Source organism: Papaver somniferum, chromosome 1 (assembly GCF_003573695.1).
Source record: "Papaver somniferum cultivar HN1 chromosome 1, ASM357369v1, whole genome shotgun sequence".
NCBI classification, from domain to species: Eukaryota; Viridiplantae; Streptophyta; class Magnoliopsida; order Ranunculales; family Papaveraceae; genus Papaver; species Papaver somniferum.
The window spans coordinates 11,760,863-11,782,021 of record NC_039358.1 but is presented as its reverse complement, the minus strand read 5'-3'; the positions used below and the strand labels follow the sequence as shown (position 1 = coordinate 11,782,021).

The 21,159-nt window shown below is 37.4% G+C and overlaps 3 protein-coding genes, 1 long non-coding RNA gene and 1 pseudogene across 4 annotated transcripts in view; 3 read left to right on the top strand and 2 right to left on the bottom strand.

Annotated features, from left to right (window-relative positions):
- Positions 1 to 287: 287 nt before the first annotated feature.
- LOC113325997 lies at positions 288 to 1,815 on the top strand (annotated as a pseudogene).
- A 117-nt stretch (positions 1,816 to 1,932) lies between these two features.
- LOC113325990 lies at positions 1,933 to 2,681 on the top strand. Its single transcript, XR_003348222.1, has 3 exons — positions 1,933 to 2,044; positions 2,169 to 2,439; positions 2,582 to 2,681. It is a non-coding gene; the product is annotated as an uncharacterized LOC113325990 (long non-coding RNA).
- An 8,567-nt stretch (positions 2,682 to 11,248) lies between these two features.
- Positions 11,249 to 12,304, top strand: LOC113348893 (nicotianamine synthase-like). Its single transcript, XM_026592828.1, has 2 exons — positions 11,249 to 12,163; positions 12,265 to 12,304. The coding sequence occupies exons 1-2, from the start codon at positions 11,313 to 11,315 to the stop codon at positions 12,302 to 12,304; spliced, it is 891 nt and encodes a 296-aa protein (XP_026448613.1). The 5' UTR covers positions 11,249 to 11,312.
- Positions 12,305 to 12,919: 615 nt separating this feature from the next.
- Positions 12,920 to 14,062, bottom strand: LOC113348813 (F-box protein CPR1-like). The gene has a single exon (XM_026592724.1). It carries the CDS (start codon positions 14,060 to 14,062, stop codon positions 12,920 to 12,922), a length of 1,143 nt encoding a protein of 380 aa, XP_026448509.1.
- Positions 14,063 to 19,798: 5,736 nt separating this feature from the next.
- LOC113348736 (F-box/kelch-repeat protein At3g06240-like) overlaps positions 19,799 to 21,159 on the bottom strand; it is a 3,656-nt gene continuing 2,295 nt past the window's right edge. Inside the window, exon 2 of the mRNA XM_026592618.1 lies at positions 19,799 to 20,179. Within this exon, the coding sequence (XP_026448403.1) occupies positions 19,799 to 20,179 (381 nt within the window). The remainder of the gene's footprint in view (positions 20,180 to 21,159) is intronic.

Here is a 21,159-nt window from a genome sequence, read left to right as displayed (position 1 = left end):
TTTTGCATCTAAAATCTATTGGCGCTTCATTTTTGTGCAAACCGAACTTCCCTCCCAATCAACCCGACTAAAATTTCACCACGTATCAGAAAAATCTACTTTTATGCCAGCTCTAGAAGAAAATCCCTAAATCTTCCCATTTATCTCTCACACGTCTCAACGTGTTGTGTGTTCTGCCTCAAGAAATTCCTCAAAACCCTCGTACTCCCATTATGGGTTTCCCGAAGATGAAACTCTTTCTCAAATTTCTCCATCTCTTTTTCTACATCAAGCAGGTAAAATATTTCTCCGCTTCTGTTTCTAAAGTTGGTTCTCGTTTTCGACATGACTCTCCATCACAGTTATGAATTGGACTCCAGATGGTTGTCGTAGGTATATAACTGAACTACTTGATAAGTTGATTTGTTTTCTGTTGATTTGTTTTCTCTCTTTGTATATCTAATTGTTGATCAATGTATGAATTTGACAGGCTGTTGTATTATGTATAACTTTCAGCCGTACCTTCATGTCCAAGCACGAGGATGCACATTGGGAAAGGCATGGTCCATGTAAAATTTTTATTTGGTGTATGTGTGTTCAGGGAAAACATTAGAAAGTTGGTAAAGGATGGTTACATTATTCATAAGCCAACAGTGATTCACTCTAGATATCGTGCTTGTCGTATGAATGAAGCCAAGGCCAAGGGTCGTCACTCTGGTTATGTTAATTTAACAATATAATTCCATTGTTGGTGTTATCGTGTAAATGTTAGCTTTGTTATTTATTTCTTTAATTCAATGACTGGTTCATATTATGTGTTGTAGAGAGGTAGCAATGGGTCAATTTGTTAGTTTCTCTGTGAACAGGTAAGAGGAAGGGTACCAGAGAATCTAGGTTGCCTACCAAGGTTATCTGGATGAGGAGAATGCGTGTCCTCAGGAGGTTGCTCCGTAAGTACAGGGAGGCAAAGAAGATTGACAAGCACATGTACCATGATATGTACTTGAGGGTAAAGGGTAATGTGTTCAAGAACAAGTGTGTATTCATGGAAAGTATTCACAAACCCAAGGCATAGAAGGCCAGAGAGAAGACTTTGTCTGACCAGTTTGAGGCTAAGCGTGCTAAGAACAAGGATAGTAGAGAAAGGAAGCATGCTTAGAGGGAGGAGCGTTTGGAAGCGGTAAGATACTGATGAATTTGTTGATTTTCAATTTTCAATTTTTATTCTAAATTCGGACACTATGTGTGTATCTTTGTTCCTGGCTTGATTACTGCTTGGGTAATGTTAACTATGTATGCATGTCATACATGTTAAGAACATAAAAATCAGTAGTTAACTAATTGGACTTTTAGTGAATTCTGCATAGAATTGATTAAGATATACATGTATGGAATAGCAATATTAGATATATATGTAGGGAATAGCAATTTTAGTCTTGCCATTTCATTATTTACTGCACTGTGTCAGAACTGCAGTGTAATTTTAAAAGACATTCTAGGTCAAGTTAAGTCTAGAGAGTAGAAGCACTAAGATTCTATCGTTGAGTCTTGAATCCTTGTTATTTCCTCGAGTTGATCTCTACAAGTTGGTATAATATGCAACAGGGACCCGTCGATAAAGTGGCAGCACCCACACCTGCACCTCAAGCAGCTACCGGGTAAGAGTTTCTTCTTATTCTTGTTTCCTTTTTCTCTTGCATTCAGTTACTTTTGAAAAATTCTAAGATCATTGTACTGATAGTCGTCCTCTTTTCACCTTGATCTTGTTTGTAGGGCACCAAAGAAATCCAAGAAATGAGCAAACTGTTCAGAAGTAATATCATTGATCAGTACGTAGAACTAGCGTTTTATTATAATAGTGAATTTTTTTTCTTGCGGAAAAGAAACCTCTGTGTTCTGGTTCCTTATATTTTTGGATGGTATTAAACTTGTTTAATTATCACACTTGTTTCTTTTGTTTTCCTTTTATTGATTTTCTTTTTTCATGTTGCATTCTTAATGTTTTTTCATTTGATTTTGAGAAGTAGAAGTGCCAAAACAATTGCTGAAGATCAAGCTGTGTCGAGTAAGTTCTCTGATAATTCCTATATGTGCTCCCCTTGCACCATTTTTTCTTAACACGACTCTTCCTAAGATTGCTTTCCATCTGAGTTTGACGTGTTTATTTCTTATGGTCTTTTTTCTGGCAGGGGAGCCGTGAAATATTTAGCTTATGCTGTTACATGTCGTGCCAGTAAAAATGTCATTTCACCTCTAGTTCAGTGCACAGCCCATGTGTCCTGGCATGTTAAGCTCAATTGCAACTTTAATGGAGAGTGAAGACCCCAATCACAAATTTCAATTATTGAATGAACTACATGCAGTGGAAGTGTGGAACATGGTTGTTCAGCATCATAATCCGAATAAGATCACCCAGATTTTCAATTTGAGTTACAAGCTTTTTACTCCGTGCTCCTATAAGTAAGTACTGCATCTTCACACTATTGTTACGTATAGTTTGTTTTTTCTGAAAATTGTAGCATGGATACAAACATAAAAATCCTTGTTGCTGTCTTTGATGCTACATTTTATAATGATTTTCTTATGAATGCTGGACCTATAGGAAATGTACAATCAGAGAAAGATATACAAAGAATACAGCTGTTGAGTATTGGTTATTCATGCAGCTGTTGCTGCACCTTCGAAAATCTGAAGCCACTTAGTTTTATGTTATCGGTTATATATAGGTGCTAGAAGTACTCTTCAATAACTTCAATATCTTCGACACAAGTGAGCAGTTAGAACTTAGAAGTTATTAGTCCATTGTGAATGTAATAAGAGATTGGAGAGTTGTGTTGGATTGTAAACAAAAACTATTTGTATAAATGAAAATATTTTTCAATGGATCTTTCGGAGACGAACATAATTGTGTGCATAAACATAATATTATGACAATTTTTCTCTTCACATAAATAAAGTATTTGGAGACGAAAGATCCGCTTACATTTTATTTTTTTGGAGGCAAACTTTTTGGTCTCAGAATTTATTTGCTGGCGAAAGGTTTTGTCTATAAAACTGTTTTCATGGACAAATTTATTATTCTTAAAAACTGTTTATTTTGGATCGAAATTCTTAGTTTAGAAAATCATTAGTTATGAGACGAAAACTTTTGTCGACTGAAATTATTTCTATCAGCCAATGAATTAGTCTCTAAAACATTTATTTCAAGACAACATATGTTCTCGCTATTTTCTTTATTTGTAGGCGAATTATTTGGTCCATAAATTCATTATTTTTTGGCCGAATTTTTTTTTTCGAAAACCACTTTCAAAAACAATAATATTAGTCATTAAAAGGTTGCTTGGGAGATGAAAATATTTGTAGCTACGGTATGTAATAAAAACAAAACATTTGGTCGGCATAATTTATTATTGAAACGAATATCAGTTGTCATTAAAACAATTTATTGAGGAAGTTTTTCCCTCGCCAAAAATAATTCTAATGAGATAATTTTTCGCCATTCACTTTATTTTTGGAGACAAATTATAGTAGTTGTTGAAAGAGTTGTACAATAACAAAAAATTTGGCGTCATTAAAATAATTTCTTATGACGATTAAACGTTTCCACGACGATGATTAGCTGACGAAAAAAAAATCGCCCCAGATCCTTTTTGACGACAAAATAAGGTGGTTTTGTGAAGAAAATATTTGTCACTAAATGCCCATTTTCTTGTAGTGTTAATACACGACTGACGAGTAGTCCTAGTTGGATTCAACAATGCTTTCAAAGTTGCCATTTCTGGCGCTATCGGAGTATTAAGGATTCTTTCCTTAGTAAAATTCGTACGTTCAAAATCGGACCTTTCAAAAACAGGACTTTCTAAGTTAAGGTAATCGAGATTCTTAGAACTACTAGGTTCTTCCCTAATGAATCGACCTAAAGCGTCTCTTTTACGTTCTGGCATACACAAGAATATGGAAGGGAATTCTAAGCAATCACAAAGCAAGGCTGACTCAACCAAATCAAACCTATTGATTTCTAGCAAACAAAAAGCATGATGGCTCCACTTAGATTGTTTCTAGACTAGCTTCTATCTCTCGAAGGGGAATTCGTTACAGTTTGAGCAAACCCCTCTGGATCAATCCAAGCTAATGTGAGATGAAACTGAGGCGAGGCAAGCTCAATGGAGCTTTGATACCCAAGGCCTCACCGGCGTTACAAGGCGGCTTGTTTCAACTCCTAGAAGTCATCATGAACTTTGAAGTTGCTTAAAAGGTGACCAATATCCTTCGAAAAATTTTCCTAACAAGCTAGATACCCTATAGGTCTCTTTCTAATCAGATTTTAAAGCTTGGGTTCGCGTTAGGTTTTGTTTTCCTAAAGCGGGCAAGAAGGGAACGGTGATGAAATCCGAACCCTTATCTTGTATGGCCAGGCCTTGCCCTTTACTAGGAAAATAAATGTCCGTATTCAGGTCCTCAGCAGATATGCACCTTAAGGAATACAGTAACTCGCTAACGGGGATTCGCGAGTGTTCGAATTTTACCTCGCGTACCTGACGGGCGATGAACCGTTGCAGTCGACTCGGACCACCGACTCCGATGTCAGTGTGCGAACCCGAGGGGCCGAGACGATGTCGTCATCGTCGTCCTTCCCTGCAAACAGTTTAATATTTAAAGATACCCTTCCGTAGGGTATAAAAATAATTTCCAATGTTTAAAGTCCAAAGTGAAGTGCAAAAATAATAAAAAATTACAAATATTTACTAATACAATTCTAAAAAAGAATATCTAAAAAAAAATAACAAAACTAAATCCTAAAAAAATAATTATTTGTCTTCTTTTTGTCTTCTCTTTTCGCTTTAAGCTTTTTTTTCTCTCCAAGTCCTTAGTATCCAACTTCAAACTTATAACAAAGACAAAAAGAAACGTAAAAAGGAACAAATAAAACTAATAAAAAAAAATCTAAAAAAAATATGCTACCTAAACAAAAATCCGCGTCGGCGGCGTCAAAAAATGATGTGATTGTAGATTGTGGTAAATAGAGTATCGTTCAAATTCGAACTTGTGAAGGATGTGTTTAGATTTAAATTCAAAACTAAATAGAAACTCAAAAGAATATGATAATAATAATAAAAGAACACTGAGGCTTAAGATTCCACTATTTTCCAAGTTCAAAGCGATTAAATCCAAAACTTATATTATGCAATTTTTCCGTTTAATTCGATTCTCAACTATTGCAACAAGTAGATTCCAAAATAACAACTGTAAATCCAGAGCATAAAGCATCAAAACCTAAGCTAAGCATGCTATATCAAAAGAAATCACAATCGCTTAACGAAAATCATTCAAACAATTATCATTCAAGGAAAAATAATCATATTAATATTTGCAATAAATAAGATAAATATAAAATACCACTCTTTATTGGAAAAATAGCTTCCTCTATCGCCTCAGCAATGGGGTTTAGCTCCTCATATTAATCATGATCACAAAAGATGTTTATGAAGCTCAAAAGTTGATTAAAAGATGAAAAAGTGCTAAAGCAGTGAGTTTAAGACTCACAGAAAGTCACAGATAAACGATACAAAGAAACTGCTTCTGTCTCCATTTTATAAGACTGTGCAGCTACTGTCGTTGTTACTGTTGAAAAACGACGGACTCTGCGATTTTGTTCTTCGTGTTCTTGAAGGTCTTCAATGGAGGCAGCAGCAGCAGCAGAAGAGGTTCCTGGATGTTGATTGTTTACACTTTTCTGAGGCTCTAAACTTCTCCCTATGGTTTCTAATCTCTTCCTGGGCTCGAGGCAATGCTATTTATAGCCAACAGGTGGATCAAATCTTCACGAAACCTTTTGGTTTATCTCTTTTTTTTTCCTTTGGCAGCAAGTTACGGGAATTTCTCTCCAATTCTCATTACGCGTCTTCTGTTGTTCAAAACTGCTCCAAACTCTTCGTAGATAGTCACGAATCCAATATTTGAATATATTCTCTCCTGTTGTCCACGCAATTGCCAAAACTGGACCCAACAGAGTCCGATAATATCGTCATTCCCTGTTGAACTCTGTTCTCTTCTCACAACTTATCCAGCCCAAGTTAATCGATCAAAACACACACACACCCTGTTTAGCTCTAGGAAGTCCAGCCCAACTATTTCCAGTGATTGAATCTCTGTAAAACTCCTCAAAAATTCTAACCCTAAACTGCCAGGCGTGAAAACAAGTTTCCCGCCATTTTCTTAAATTCGAATTTGACAAGGAATGCCCCCTATCCAGCTCTGGTGTGCGAATAGCAAGTGGTCACCCCTTATCAAGTGGGTGCCCCTTATCCATTTGAGGGGTGTAAATAACACAAATCCTTGGGTGCCTTTGGTAATTTTTCTGGGATGTTTTCCGCACTTTTTCGGGGTTCCTCCGGGGTATTTCTGGGGTACTTCTGGGGCGTTTCCGGTACACTATCAACGGAGGTCCAAATGCCACATTTTTAGCCAATTCGCTGCAAAAGCTTATTTCTCCAAAAACACCTACAAATAAATAAAATAACCAAATAAGTACAAAATCGAGCACTAACACTATATACAATTGAGATATATTAGACACATAAATGCGTCTATCAATTACGCGAGAAGAAGGAACCAAAACCAAGAAAGAAGGAGATACATGAGCGGTAGCAGAAGGAACCACAGGACATTTGCGTTTCCTCAAATTTTTAGTAGGGACCATCATGGCTTGAGGCCCACCCTCCTCCAAGGTGGAAGGTTAGAAATCAACAAGATAACGATTAACAGAGAAGTTGTGAAACGCAAACCCGCACTTGATTTGGCTTTCGTGTGCGATCCTTCAACAAACCGGGAGGGAGAAGCGGATACTGAAACAAAACAAGGACATTAGAAAATAACGTGAATAAAAGACGAAGAAGTCAAGTTAAAAATAAACTAACCTCGTTGGGCCAAAGTAGTTAATATCATGTATCGGTATTGTATCGGCCGGACCCGATACACCTATATAAAAGATAATAACGGTTTTTACTTTTTATCGGTGATACATCATTAAGAATATAATCATAAATATTTATAAATATTTCAATCTAATTTTTTTTGGTATCATATAATGCATTAATTCTCAAGATCAAAAGATTCACAATACAAATTAAAGGGTACAGGAGAAGAAAAAGATTAGGAGGAAGGGTTCTATTTACATATTTTCAGAACCAAATAATTTATTTTACTAAATTATCCTTACCGATATTATCAGTGTATCGGTGATCCCGATATCAGTTTGTATCGGCCGATACGAGCGTTTTTATCGTTTAATCCTTGTATCGCCGATATTTTAGATATCGTAAAGGTTTTTCCTGATACATGGTAAAAAAACTATAATATCGGCCGATACAACCGATATTGACTACCTTGCGTTGGGCATCTCTAACCAGCGAAGTCTGCCCGGTTCATATGCCGTGAGATGGGCATGCTCCGGAAGAGGACCGGTCCGAGCGTTACCATTCTCATCAAAACCCCACACCAAAGGGCCCTCAGCTACCAAAAGGTACATCATCCAATCCTCGTCATTAGAAAAACGAAGATATCTATTTCGCTTCGTACCGGTAGTATCAACATCTATAAAAAGGGCCTTGGACGGGTCATCCAAAGTCTTGCGAAAAAGCTTGACACCCTATTCTTGATAGGCCCTCGTGGTCATAGATTTACCAGCGTAATTCACATAGAAAGGGTCAATATTATAATCCGCAGGGTCAGAGTATTGCAATAACAGTGGAATCTGGGAAGGACCGCCATTAGACCTTCTGACGAACTCATTGGAAAGACGAATAACGTTTCCACGTAATTGATAAACACCTCATTGAAGCTTAACTAGGATCTCGTAAAATAGGGGGTTCTTTGGATCAGACAAGGGAAAAGAAAAGCTCGCTTTCAGTTGACCGACGGTAATCAGCATCTGTAGGAGTCCAAGTCCCTTTCTGAGTCCATCGGTAGTTCAGCTCCATGAATTTGGTAGTTGTAACCGGAAGAGAAGCAGTAGAATCAATCGCTGGGGACAGAGAGAAACCCATCTTCTCGAAGTCGACTTTGAATTCCTCATAAGTTTTAGTGTGGTACAGTTAGGGATTTTCTTGGGAGACATTGAAGCAGAATGAAGCAAGTTCTAAATTTGCAGAAGACAGTAAAAGGGAGAGAATAAGATAGGTTAAAAAAACAAAATTCTAAAAGGATGAGGGTATTTATAATTGATCAAACCAGGATACCCATGATCGAAGAATACGAAGCGGTAATCAGCGGTTGCATGGATAAAGAGACCACGTGGAGAGCATGAGAAGGAAGATATGACGGTTATACAACTTCAGACGGTTCTTATTCCACCCTCACCACGTTTGAGTAGAATAAGAAAAGGCAAAATGTAGATACCAAAGATACGGTTCGCCACGTGGACGTAGGAGAAGACATGAGTCATTCAATGGAATCCTGCCGAAAGATCTTACACTATTCCCCGAAAATCCTCGTCAGTGACTTGTCAAATCAAGTCAGGATCGTCATTATTGAATGATTGAAGAAATGAAAAACCATGCGCGAGATATCATATTAAGGCGAGGTAACTCACTTGAAGAGTCTAAGTTGCGAAGGATCAATTGGAGTACCCGGCAAGATACCAATCACGAAGTAAAGGTTGGCGAAATAAGGTTACTTGGCTGAAAAGATAATTGGCGAAGTCGGTAAATTATGGAGCAAGAAAAGAGACAGCTGTCCCGACAAACATCCAAAGTTGTCAGCGAAAAAAAGGGGAAAACTTTATGGAAAATGATCTGGGCGAAGTATAAAGCATCTCCACGAGATGCATACGAAGTACAATGAGTTGTACACCATTAAGGTCGATTGGTCTATAAATAGGAGTCCTTGGGCAATGTATGGAGTCGGATTCTTTGGAGGGGAAAGCTTTGCTTAGAGTGAGAGATTAGGGTTTCCTTGTAGACAAGTACTTGTATTTTCACTACTTGGGGTGGTTAAATAATAAAGAATTTCTTATCCAAAACCTTTATCATGTCTTAGATACGTTTCTTTTCTTATTTGGGTGTGCTACTAGATTTCCGGTAGTTACACTTCAAATCTGTTATCCTATTTCCTGTAGAGTTTAATACAACTCTTTTTCTTGTAAAGCTTTTTCAAACACATTACTCTCCTCGTTTCCTCCTTGAATGTACGAAGCTGAAGAAAAAAATAAACAGACAAGGAATATTCCAAACCACAATAGATGAAAATGTTCCAACTTTTCTACATTGACGCACAACGATCTCCGGCCTTCTTCATCTGTTGTTCCTTTTTCCATGAGGTTTGCCAGTAAATTATTTTTGGATTTGGGACGACCTAACTACGTCCTGAGAGGTTGAAAATCAACATGTTAAAAATCCAAAAAACAGTGAGACGACTAACCAGAGCTCGTCAAAAACATGTGACCATATATTTATATGAAGATCGATCGAAAATCTTCATTGAGACGTCTTAGATTTTCATAGCATACTGTGCAAATTGTATTACCAATTGTTCATTCTGCATTTGCCTCCAACAATCTTTACAGGATTGAGCAAGAGATTAAATCACTTGGTGGTCTTGTTATTTTCGAGGGTCTTTAGAGATTCAATCACTTGGTGGTCTTGTTATTTTTGAGGTTCTTTAGTATAAACAATTAATATCATTAACTGTTGTACTTCTTGGTACTCTGATGAGCAACTCCGGTTGTTCCTCAACCTCTCATTCTTAGAACCGAGGGAAGGGAAGCTAAGGTTTTCAGATCAAAATTAGGACCACAAATAGCATTTTCTATATCAGAACACTGTCACCCCACGTTGTGCATTTTGAGGGGGTTTTCTATTACTTTTCTATGACGACACTACTACGCTGCACATCCATCAATTCAACTCATTTCTTGTTACCGTAACACAGAAGGTATCATCGTATGTGACAATCCATTATTTTATTAGGAACTTAATTTATTCTTGTTCTTTTTCTTTCTTTTTTTTAAGAGTATGATATTTTAACAACCAACATACATATTGTTGGAATCTTGCAACAATGAACAACATGTCAGACTAATCAAAATAATATGTAAAATACTAATCCGAAACAACTCTACGGAAATAACTTGACGAGGGCAGAATCATAGGTTCAACATGTTGTCCTTAACACATTAGTTCGTGGGTATACTCGAGTTGAGTAATGCTAAACCTCTCACAGCGAAGATGTGTCCAGGATAAGACTGCCCGATATAACGTGAATTACCACAACGCAAGTTACCCTCTCCTCGAACTCAGCAACGGGGATGGAAAGTAAAACACCGAAACTCAAAAGCAGGAAGATGGAGAAAAGAGGACGGAAAGATGGTCGCTACATGCTTGCAAATCAAGTTAGGTTTTTGTTTTCTTCAAAAACAAGTAAAACTCGTAAAAAGAAATTACCCATAAATAAAACTCTTGAAAAATATTTTTGGAATTAATTTCTTAAAGAAAACTCGCCAAAAATAAGACTGCCCGATATAACGTGAATTACCACAACGCAAGTTACCCTCTCCTCGAACTCAGCAACGGGGATGGAAAGTAAAACACCGAAACTCAAAAGCAGGAAGATGGAGAAAAGAGGACGGAAAGATGGTCGCTACATGCTTGCAAATCAAGTTAGGTTTTTGTTTTCTTCAAAAACAAGTAAAACTCGTAAAAAGAAATTACCCATAAATAAAACTCTTGAAAAATATTTTTGGAATTAATTTCTTAAAGAAAACTCGCCAAAAATAAATCCGAGTAGAAAAGGGACTTGGTGCATGACATACACGTATAATACATGGGTTGGCAAATGTATTTTTGCCCACCCCCTCCATCCACATTGTTTTACAACATATCCATAAAAATATGGTTGTATAGTGAAACTCCTTTTCTATTGTACCCAATGTGGGACTAAAGAGAGATCCATTAACCCATAAAATGAGCAAGTATCCTTGAACCCATAGGTCACTGGATCAAACCGAAGCCAAAACATTTTTTTATTAAAGATTCATTTTTCTCCGACACATATAAGGCTCTTCTATTATTTTCAGCATCTAAAATTGTACGTATGATAAAATATGGCCCTTTGTGGAGTCATATGGGATACAATAACATTATAGCAAAGCTCAGATGCTGGTGTGTTTGTTTAACCAACCCTTTCCGTAGGCTCCTCAAATGTTGTCCATAAATAGCCACCAATTTGGAGGTTGGCATACCAAATAAATCTAACCTTTTTCTTCAAACTCATTTTGAAGAAAACTTTATTGCTCTTCATTTGTATTTCAACAACAATTTACAGTCGACTACTATACTATGGGTTCATTAGGTTCATGCAACGAAGAAGAATTGTTAATTCAAAATGTTTCTGAAATCTATAACAACTTATCAACCTTAGAGAGCCTCAAACCTTCAAAAGATGTCAACAGCCTTTTCACACAACTTGTCCAAACTTGCATTCCACCGTCCCCAATTGATGTCACCAAGCTATCAGTCACAGACCAAGGAATCCGTTCCGAACTCATTCGTCTCTGTGGGGAAGCTGAAGGCCTCTTAGAAGCTCATTATTCGAGCCTTTTAGGTGCTTACGATGACCCACTTGATCATATAACCACCTTTCCATATTACACAAATTATGTCAAACTTGGCCGCCTTGAGTATACTATACTGAGCAATTATATCACAAACTCAAACCCGAATCACATCGCTTTCATTGGTTCCGGTCCAATGCCTCTTACTTCCATTGTGTTGGCTTCAAACCACCTGAAGGCCACTACCTTTCACAATTACGATATCGACGTATCTGCCAATGCGTTGGCTTCTAAGTTGGTCTCTGCAGATCCCGACTTGTCCAAGCGGATGTTATTCCATGATACTGATATTATGGATGTCACCAACGGTTTATACGACTATGAAGTTGTTTTCTTGGCTGCTTTAGTTGGTTTGAACAAAGAAGATAAGCGCAAAGTGATTGATCATTTGGCTAAGCACATGGCACCTGGTGCCTTACTAATGTTGAGGAGTGCTCATGGTGCTCGTGGGTTTCTCTATCCCATTGTTGAGCCTAGTGATTTACCTGGTTTTGAGGTTCTCGCAGTTTTTCATCCAATGGACGAGGTAATAAACTCAGTGCTTGTTGCGCGTAAGATTAAGAACCAAGTAAAGCAGTACTAGCTGCTAGTTCATCATTGATCAGTGAGGCTTGGATCACTTACTGTGAGCACCTGGATTTCTATTTTTACTGTTTTTTTTTTCTTTCTGTTGGTAGAGGTTATTGTGGAACTGGAGAAGCCTCTGCTTCAAAATAAATTTCTTTATTTTCAAGTGTGTGAGATGTAAGCTTGATTTCAATTTAAATAAAATTATGTTTCATCCATGTTATATCCTTTTTGTCTTTCAAAGCAACAACTAGTCGAAATCAACAGACACTAAAATATCTGTTTCTAGGAAATTTGGTGTTTCAGATCGCGTTACTATATGCACTGGGAGATGCCCAAAGTCCCCTGCTCTCTTGAATATGCAGCTGCAGTAATCCATATTTCCTCTTCTTTAAACCTGGACGCGGACCTCAAGTAGAAGCAGTTGACCTCCATTTTTACTTGTCATGTAAATCCACAAAAAAGATCCGGAGGATTACATAGCTAATTTATTGGAATCATAATGAAAACCACAAAGTTACTAAAATTTCTCAAAAATGTTCTTTTAAATGCTCAAGACAGATATAAAAAGACACAAATACTGCAGGATGATAATATAACGAGAAGATACTCAAAATTTAGAGGAACATACGAAATAAAATGACAAACATATATGGTCTCCAGTAGAAAATGTTCGACCTCCCCAACAGTTGCAGGCCTTCAACGAACGTCTGGGATTCCATGGAAAAGGCAATGTGAAGGTGCACACGTTATTTAACTCCTCTTTCATTGCATATAAGTACCAGAGTAAAGAGAGACTAGGCTAGGCACAAAATTATCTCCTCCTACAAAACATCCATCCCCAGGAATCACCACTTCTTTTTCACTTTTACGGTTGGCATCATAATAAATTATGCAATCATCAGCCATAAGTAGAATCTGACCACCATTCTCGAAGTTCCGTACTAGCCTCAACGAGTAGTCCTCTGTAACATTATCTTGAGTAATGGTGAAACGCTTATTCCAAGATTCCTTGACTCCATATTCCTGCATTACCCATACATCAACACGCTCACCATATACCTTATAAAGTAAACTAAGACACCCTCCTAAGACTCCCAAGCTATTATTATCCACCTCGTCATCACTTTCCGGTGGATGTAGCACAGGGCCTTCGATTACTGCCAACCCCTCGAATGTCTCTTCACTAATATCAAAAGCTACTATGAGGTCTTCTCCGTCGTCAGTTCCAACTCCTAACCAGTGAAGAGCTCCATTCAAAATCACCCCACAGTTCTTATCACTAGGAAAATAATACGGTATGGAACGGATGCTTTTCCATGAATTCGAACGTGATGTATAGACTTCAACATCAGAGTTAATTGGGTCCTCCTGATCCTGAATATAGTCCACGATTCTTACAACCTTGTAATCGTCAATCTGGTAATCGTAGTTGAACCCGTAATAATCGATGTTATTGCTTGAGTGGTTTGATGGTTCAGGTAATTGCTTGTACTCATTAGAAGATGGATTCCAAATGGTAATGACACAAGGGGAGCCAGCACTGTGTACGCAAAGCAAGCCATTACAAGAGCCCAAGATCCTAGCCCTATAATCTGTAGAATTTAATGGGTAATCCATCTGAACAGCCTCATCGCATTCATAATTTTCCGTTGGCGATGATGCTAATGATGACATTAATGGATTATAATCTACTGTGTAGAACAAATTATATTCAGAACCCACCAAATACAGGAACATAAGTGTGCAGTTGTTGTCTTGGATGCTAAGATTAAGATGCTTATAAATGAAATTGGGGCTACAGATAAGGTCACGCCAAGGCTTGCATACGCACCTGCATGGTAAGAGATTCTTCACTTCTAACCTTAAAAAGATGTTCTCGATGATCTCTCCCGGAAGGCTTGACATTTCTGCTTCTGCTTGCTGCTTGTCGAACAATAAGAGGATATAGGAAATAGTGTTGGAGAAGGCTACCTATATATTGGTAACATGCGTGAGACAAAAGAAAGATGAAGTTGGAGAGAGCATCGTCATAGGTCTGGAAGTAATATTTTCGTGACACATGCATTCTCTAATTAACTAATATAAAAAAAAAAAGATAATTGTTTGGTGAAGCCTTTTTCACATGACAATAATACTCTCATGACAATAATCCTCTCGTTAACTAAGCTTTTAATTAATATTTGTATATTTATATGAATGTCAGTTGTTTTAACAATAAATTAAAAAAAAAATTAAAACTTATATATCTTTAAAATGTGAAAACTACAGGGAAACCCATTCTCCCAGATTTTTCCACTGTCAAACCCATGGACAGAAAAGTTCAGGCGCGCACCCATTTTCCCGTCAAAATTTCGTAGCAGACCCATAATTTATGAAATTCTGCTTCTCAGTTTTTAAAAGGCCAAACTACCCTTTTCTTCGAGCGACGAACAGAGAGAAGCGAGAAGAAAACAATGGTGAACTCCGATTCTTCATTTTTAACATTTGGATTTTTTCCTTTGTCAAATCTTTTTCCAAATCCTTTTCTGAATAATCTTCTCAATAAAACTAGGGTTTCTGTTTCAAAATCTGCGGTTTAAATCTGGGGATTTTGGGTTTCTGTTGTCTTTGATTATTCGAGAAGTAAAAAGAAATTAAAATTGAAGTTGAAAAGGGTAAGAAGTGTGTTGCAGTATTTCGATATCAACTGAATTGGAAATTTTCATACCTTATTTGTCTCCATGTTTTTGATCTCAATCGGAAATTTATGATTAGATTTGAATTAAGATGTTATGCATAATGTTTTATTTAGAGTATCTGCATAACTTGTTATGCATATAAGAAGTGTTATTGTTTTTGTTAAGCATTCCCTGCGTCACTTATTGTTTTAATGCATAACATCTTATGCAGATCCAACATTGACAGCATGACAAGTTATGCATTGTTTAGGTTATCTGCATAAGTAGTTATGCATATAAAAATGTTTTAACGCCTTCCCTGCGTCACTTATTGTTTTAATGCATAACATCTTATGCAGATCCAACATTGACAGCATGACAAGTTATGCATTGTTTAGGTTATCTGCATAAGTAGTTATGCATATAAAAAAAATTTTACGCCTTCCCTGCATCACTTATTGTTTTAATGCATAACATCTTATGCAGATCCAACATTGACAGCATGACAAGTTATGCATTGTTTAGGTTATCTGCATAAGTAGTTATGCATATAAAAAGGTTTTTACGCCTTCCCTGCGTCACTTATTGTTTTAATGCATAACATCTTATGCAGATCCAACATTGACAGCATGACCTGTTATGCATTGTTTAGGTTATCTGCATAAGTAGTTATGCATATAAAAAAAAATTTACGCCTTCCCTGCGTCACTTATTGTTTAACTGCATAACATCTTATGCAGATCCAACATTGACAGCATGACCTGTTATGCATTTTTTAGGTTATCTGCATAAGTAGTTATGCGTATAAATTTTTTTTTACGCCTTCCCTGCGTCACTTATTGTTTAACTGCATAACATCTTATGCAGATCCAACATTGATAGCATGACAAGTTATGCATTGTTTAGGTTATCTGCATAAGTAGTTATGCGTATAAAAAGGTTTTTACGCCTTCCCTGCGTCACTTATTGTTTTAATGCATAATATCTTATGCAGATCCAACATTGACAGCATGACCTGTTATGCATTGTTTAGGTTATCTGCATAAGTAGTTATGCATATAAAAGGTTTTTTACGCCTTCAATGCGTCACTTATTGTTTAACTGCATAACATCTTATGCAGATCCAAAATTAACTGAATGACATGTTATGCATTGTTTAGGTTATCTGCATAAGTAGTTATGCGTATAAAAATTTATGCATTTGCTGATGATTGTTATTAAATCATGTTGCAGTTTCAAGAGAACTTTAGAGATGAGTACAGTGCAATGGAGTTGGAACTCTGTGAACCAAGAGAACCAAGAAAAAGGTCAGCTATATTGGAACTCGTTGCAATGAATCTTGAAAAGAACAGGGACAAGTATGAAGAAGCATTTCAAGATGCGTTACAAATCATTGAAGAATAGAAGTGTCCTGATAGTATTGAAGCAAGGTTTAAGATTATTCAAGCAAAGCTGAAAGACATGAAAAAGACTCAGGAGACATATAGACGGACTGGAGGAGACTTCAATTCTCAGATGCATGAATATGTGAAGATTTTGCTCATTGATTCAGGCATAAATGAGGTGCAGGAACAGTCGTCAGGTGGCCCTAGCTTAAATCCATCATCAGCTGATACTATTGTCCCACTTTGTGAAAATTTTCCAACGAATCAGACACATGTTGAAGTAGTATCTTCAACTGAACCACCTACTCAAGAAGCATTTCCAGAAGTTACCAGACTTGATAGCCAAGAGCAAACTGCTAGTCAAGGACTCCAGTCTTCACCTTTTAAGTTCATGGACATGGAAAAAGTTGTTGATCTCTCCAGCTACAAGGAAATTGACACACCAGAGGAATTGGAGACAACACCAAATCTTGCAACAACTCAGGAAAGAATTGAAGCGCAAGAGAAAGATTTTTTGGATGGTGATGATGATGATGACATTCTTTCAGAAACTGAGAAGAAAGCTGAAGAAAATGAACAACCCACATTTGATCTCCATATTTCACAAGGAGATGATGCTGGTGGACAACAACAGCAAGCTGTTGAGATGCCAGAAGAGATAGTCGCAGAAAAGCCGGAACAACTCGCTGTTGAGATGCCAGAAGATTGGAGAAGAAAAAAAATTATGCCCAAAAACGATGAAGGGTAATAGAGTCTTTCAGTACGTTTTAAATATTTTTATATAATTATGGGTGCGACTGTATCAGAAATTAATTGTGGGCCTGGTGGTAAGAATATTTTTTTTTGGGCCTGCGCCTAAGTTCCCTGCATTAAAATACACATCGGATTTTTGTAAAATTAATATATTTGGAAAGTCTTTAAATTATCTACGTAATGAGTACAAACAAGGATATTAAATTTTTACTTTAAGAATTTTTTTCCATTATTATCGAATTTGGTGTTGTTAAAAGAATCCAATTCAAGCATGTACATCACATATGTGGCCTTACTAGTGACAATAGCAGGAAGCAACGGAACTCTGATATATAAACAGCCAAAATTCAATGTGAATCAAGAATAGGAAAATCGAATACACAGTTGTCCAGATTTTGATAATCTTCAAAATTTAACGCTGCATGACATCTTGTCCGAGAATCTCTCGCTCCACAATACAATTTAATGTCTACGCGTAATGTTCATGCTGCATGTGTATACGCTGCATCTATCTTGGGTAATGGCATAACATCTTGTCCGAGAATCGCTCGCTCCATGATCCTGCATTAATAATTGGCGGACTCCCAAATACATCAAAATGAAGGTTCCCAGTTCCCACTCGGTTCTCCCACATACGCAACGAATATATATACGACCAATGAAAGGTTTTCGTAGATCTCATATGACATAGGCTCCCCAACATTTAGCAAAAGGTTGGTGGAGGATTACACGTTGTAAAAATGTTGGAGAGAGCCCGTGCATAATCCAGGAAAAATAACTTGTGGACCCGATCTATTTGGTTCTGACACCATTTATCACCTAGGAAAGAAAACTGAAAAGAAAAAAAGGAGCTAAGAGCGTCCACACTGGGCGAATAAACTCAAATATTTGGTAAATGAACGAGACATAGTGGGGCGTACTATCAACTAAATCCCGACTATCGACTAAATTCCAGACTATATTTGGTCTGGGACCGAGACTAAATCCAAATATAATCGAGCGGTCGTACAACCCACGCCCCACCACCAGGCGAACGTATAATCCACGTCCAATACCAGGCAAATGTATAGTGCACGCACCATTTTTTTTTGGGCGTGGTTTATACCTCCGCCCCATTCTTTTTTCTATTCACTTAATAAATTTTTTTTTTTTTTCGAATCTCCCTCGCACCAGGCGAACGTATATTGCACGACACGCACCAGGCGAACGTATATTGCACGCCCCACACCAGGCGAACTTATAGTGTACGCTCGACAAAATTTAGTCTTCCACCCGTAGCGTAACACACCAAACTAAACCCAAATTTTGGTCTTTTTTCCCTCTTTGATCTTTGGTTATACTCGCACCACTGCAGTTGCCCCAACAGATATACCTTTCTCCGTGTACTTAACAGACGAAGTATTTGAATTTAGCTATCAAGTCAGGATGGTGGCGATTGCTCCTTGTATCTCTGAGTCCAACAACAGGAGCCTGTTACGAATCAAAAATGATTAACGTCCTGCGAGCCCAATGGGTTGTACCGATGTGAAATACGGGGTGCGATTCACACTAAATCCATCCCCTACACATCCGCCGGGTCATTAGATATCTTCCTTGTTTGTCTCTTGCTAAACAATCCGTCGAATTGGGCCCGCTGGATAAGAACGCCTTCCCCAGAGAAATCAAAGAGATTGTATGCCCATCCAGTAACCAAGATATTTACGTTCACACAAATATACTCCCTCCCTACCACATATATAGGAGGAGAGACCAATTCTCTTATACTCATTCCGTCCTTAATTAGATGATCTAGTTGTAGTTTGCACAATTTTTAAGACAAGGATGTTAGTAAAACTTAGAAATGATTTATCTCTTAAACTATACCACGGTTTTTCATAAATTTTATACCGTTGAAAAGAATTTTAAAAACCTACGTAACGAATATAAACATAACTATCAAATTATACATATTTCATATACTAACAAAAATAACTCATCTATTTATGGGACAAAACTTAAAACCAAGTAGGTCATCAGTATTAAGAAACTTTTATTGATTTTATACATTTCTATTTTTTTCCTGTTTTACCCTTAATTATATTACCAATGTTAGAGACATATATTCAATTGTGATGATCCCAAACAATTAAATGGGGGTAATACAAGTAAAAATCGTCTTGAAATTTAGGCTCCGCTATATAGTGATACAAGAAAAAATGAAAATTTCACCTGTATAATAGGTCCGGAGAAAGTATAATATAACTACATAAAGAATTATTCCGGAAGTATACCAAATAAAGAGCAGAGAATATCATTAATTTGGAATAAAAATGATAATCATTTATTTAATTAATTGACTACAGGTTTAACTAAAATTTACTGAAAAGTCCTTCGAATGGTCAAAGACAAATATCAAGACAACTTAAAATAACCATAACGAAAAGGTACTCAAAATCCAACACCGCATACGAAACATACAACGAACATGGTCACCTCTCATAGGTGGGAATTCTTCAACCTTTAAAAGAGCTGCAGGCCCTCAACATCTGAGATTCCATGCAAAATGCAATAAGAAGGTGCATATGATATTTAAGTCGTATTTCTCTGCACATAAGTACCGGAGTGAAGAGAGACTAGGCTAGGCACAAAACTATCTGCTCCTTCAAGACTTCCAGCCCAACGAATCATCACCTTTCTACCAATTTTACGATTCGCATCATAATAAACTAAGAAATCATCGCCCACTAGTAGAATCTGATCACCGTTCTTGAAGTCCCATATTAGGCTCAAGGAAACGTTGCTGGTAACATTCTTTTGGGTAATGCTGAAACGTTTATTCCAAGATTTCTTGACTCCATATTCCTGCATCACCCATACATCAAAACGAACTTCAAATTCTTTGTAGTGTAAACAAAGCAACCTCCTAAGACACCCAAGTTATTATTATTATCCTCATCATAAATTTCTGGTGGTTGTATCATAGGCCCTTCTAATATTCCAAAGTCCTTGAATGTCTCTTCACTAATATCAAAAGCTACTATGGTGTCCCTTCTGTGGTCAATCCCAACTCCTATCCAGTGAATAGCTCCATTCACAATCACCCCACAATTTTGAGCACTAGGAAAACAATAGGGTATAGCATCAATGTTTTTCCATGAATCCGAGCGCAATGAATAGACTTCAACATCAGATTTAGCACGGGTTTCCAGAAAATAGTCCACGATTCTTGGAGCGTCCACAATGGACGACTAAACCCAAATATTTGGTCCAAATACATGTCGCAGTGAAGGAAAGTAAAGATCAAAAACAAGACTAAGAGCAATTGCAGTCATACGACTATAACTAAAGACTAAATACCAAATGAAAACTAAAAAAATGGGTTTAGTCAGTAGTGAGACGTTACGGTGCTGGAATAAATTTGGTGGAGCGGATGTATAAGAGTTCATCTGATATGGGACATAGGTATAAAATGCGTTCGGGTGGGACGTAATTTTAATTTACGCCTGATGTCAGGCGTAGCCTAAAATTATGTTTAGTGTGGGGCGTAATATATAAAACCGCCCGATGGAGAGGCGTAACTTGAAACTACGCCTGACGGGGCGTAATTAATAAATACGTCTGGTGGGACGCAATTAAAACACTACGCCTGATGGGGCGTAACACTGAACTACGCCCAATGGGGCGTGAATTGCAATTACGCCTGGTGGGAATCATGAATACGAGGCTGCATTGGGTGTATATATGGGTAAGCGGGTAGCGGAGTCTGAAGAAGCTTGATTGATTGAAACCCCAATCGACCAGGCGGTCCAGGCCCTTCCTTCTCTAAGAGCCTTAGAGCAACTGCAGTGGACGAGTAAACCCAAATATTTGGTCTAGTGGGTTGGCGTAGTGGGATGGATTATCGATCAAAATTTGATCAAAGAGTAAAAACCAGACCAAATTTGGTCGGCGACCAAGACCAAACCAAAATATAGTCAGGCGTTTATATAATCTCCGCCTACACCACGGACATTGATATAGTCTACGCCACTCATCAGGCACTCGTATAGTTAACGCCCAACGAACAGGCGTTGGTTAAATGTAAGCCCCGTCGGGCGTACGTAAAGTTAACGCGGGCAACAGGCGTTTATATAGTCAACGCCTAAAGTTTTAAAACTTTAGGAAATTTGCTTGGGGCGTTGTCTTTATCAACGCCCCATTTTTTTTTTTTTTTTTTTTATTTTTGAAC

What these genes read in the sequence shown, in the direction of transcription:
- LOC113348813 (XM_026592724.1), bottom strand. Translation starts at nt 14,062, where the DNA reads ATGTCAAGCCTTCCGGGAGAGATCATCGAGAACATCTTTTTAAGGTTA.
- LOC113348893 (XM_026592828.1), top strand. Translation starts at nt 11,313, where the DNA reads ATGGGTTCATTAGGTTCATGCAACGAAGAAGAATTGTTAATTCAAAAT. An exon ending in ATTAAGAACCAAGTAAAGCA is followed by an intron (nt 12,164 to 12,264) that starts GTACTAGCTGCT and finishes TTCTGTTGGTAG; the next exon opens with AGGTTATTGTGGAACTGGAG.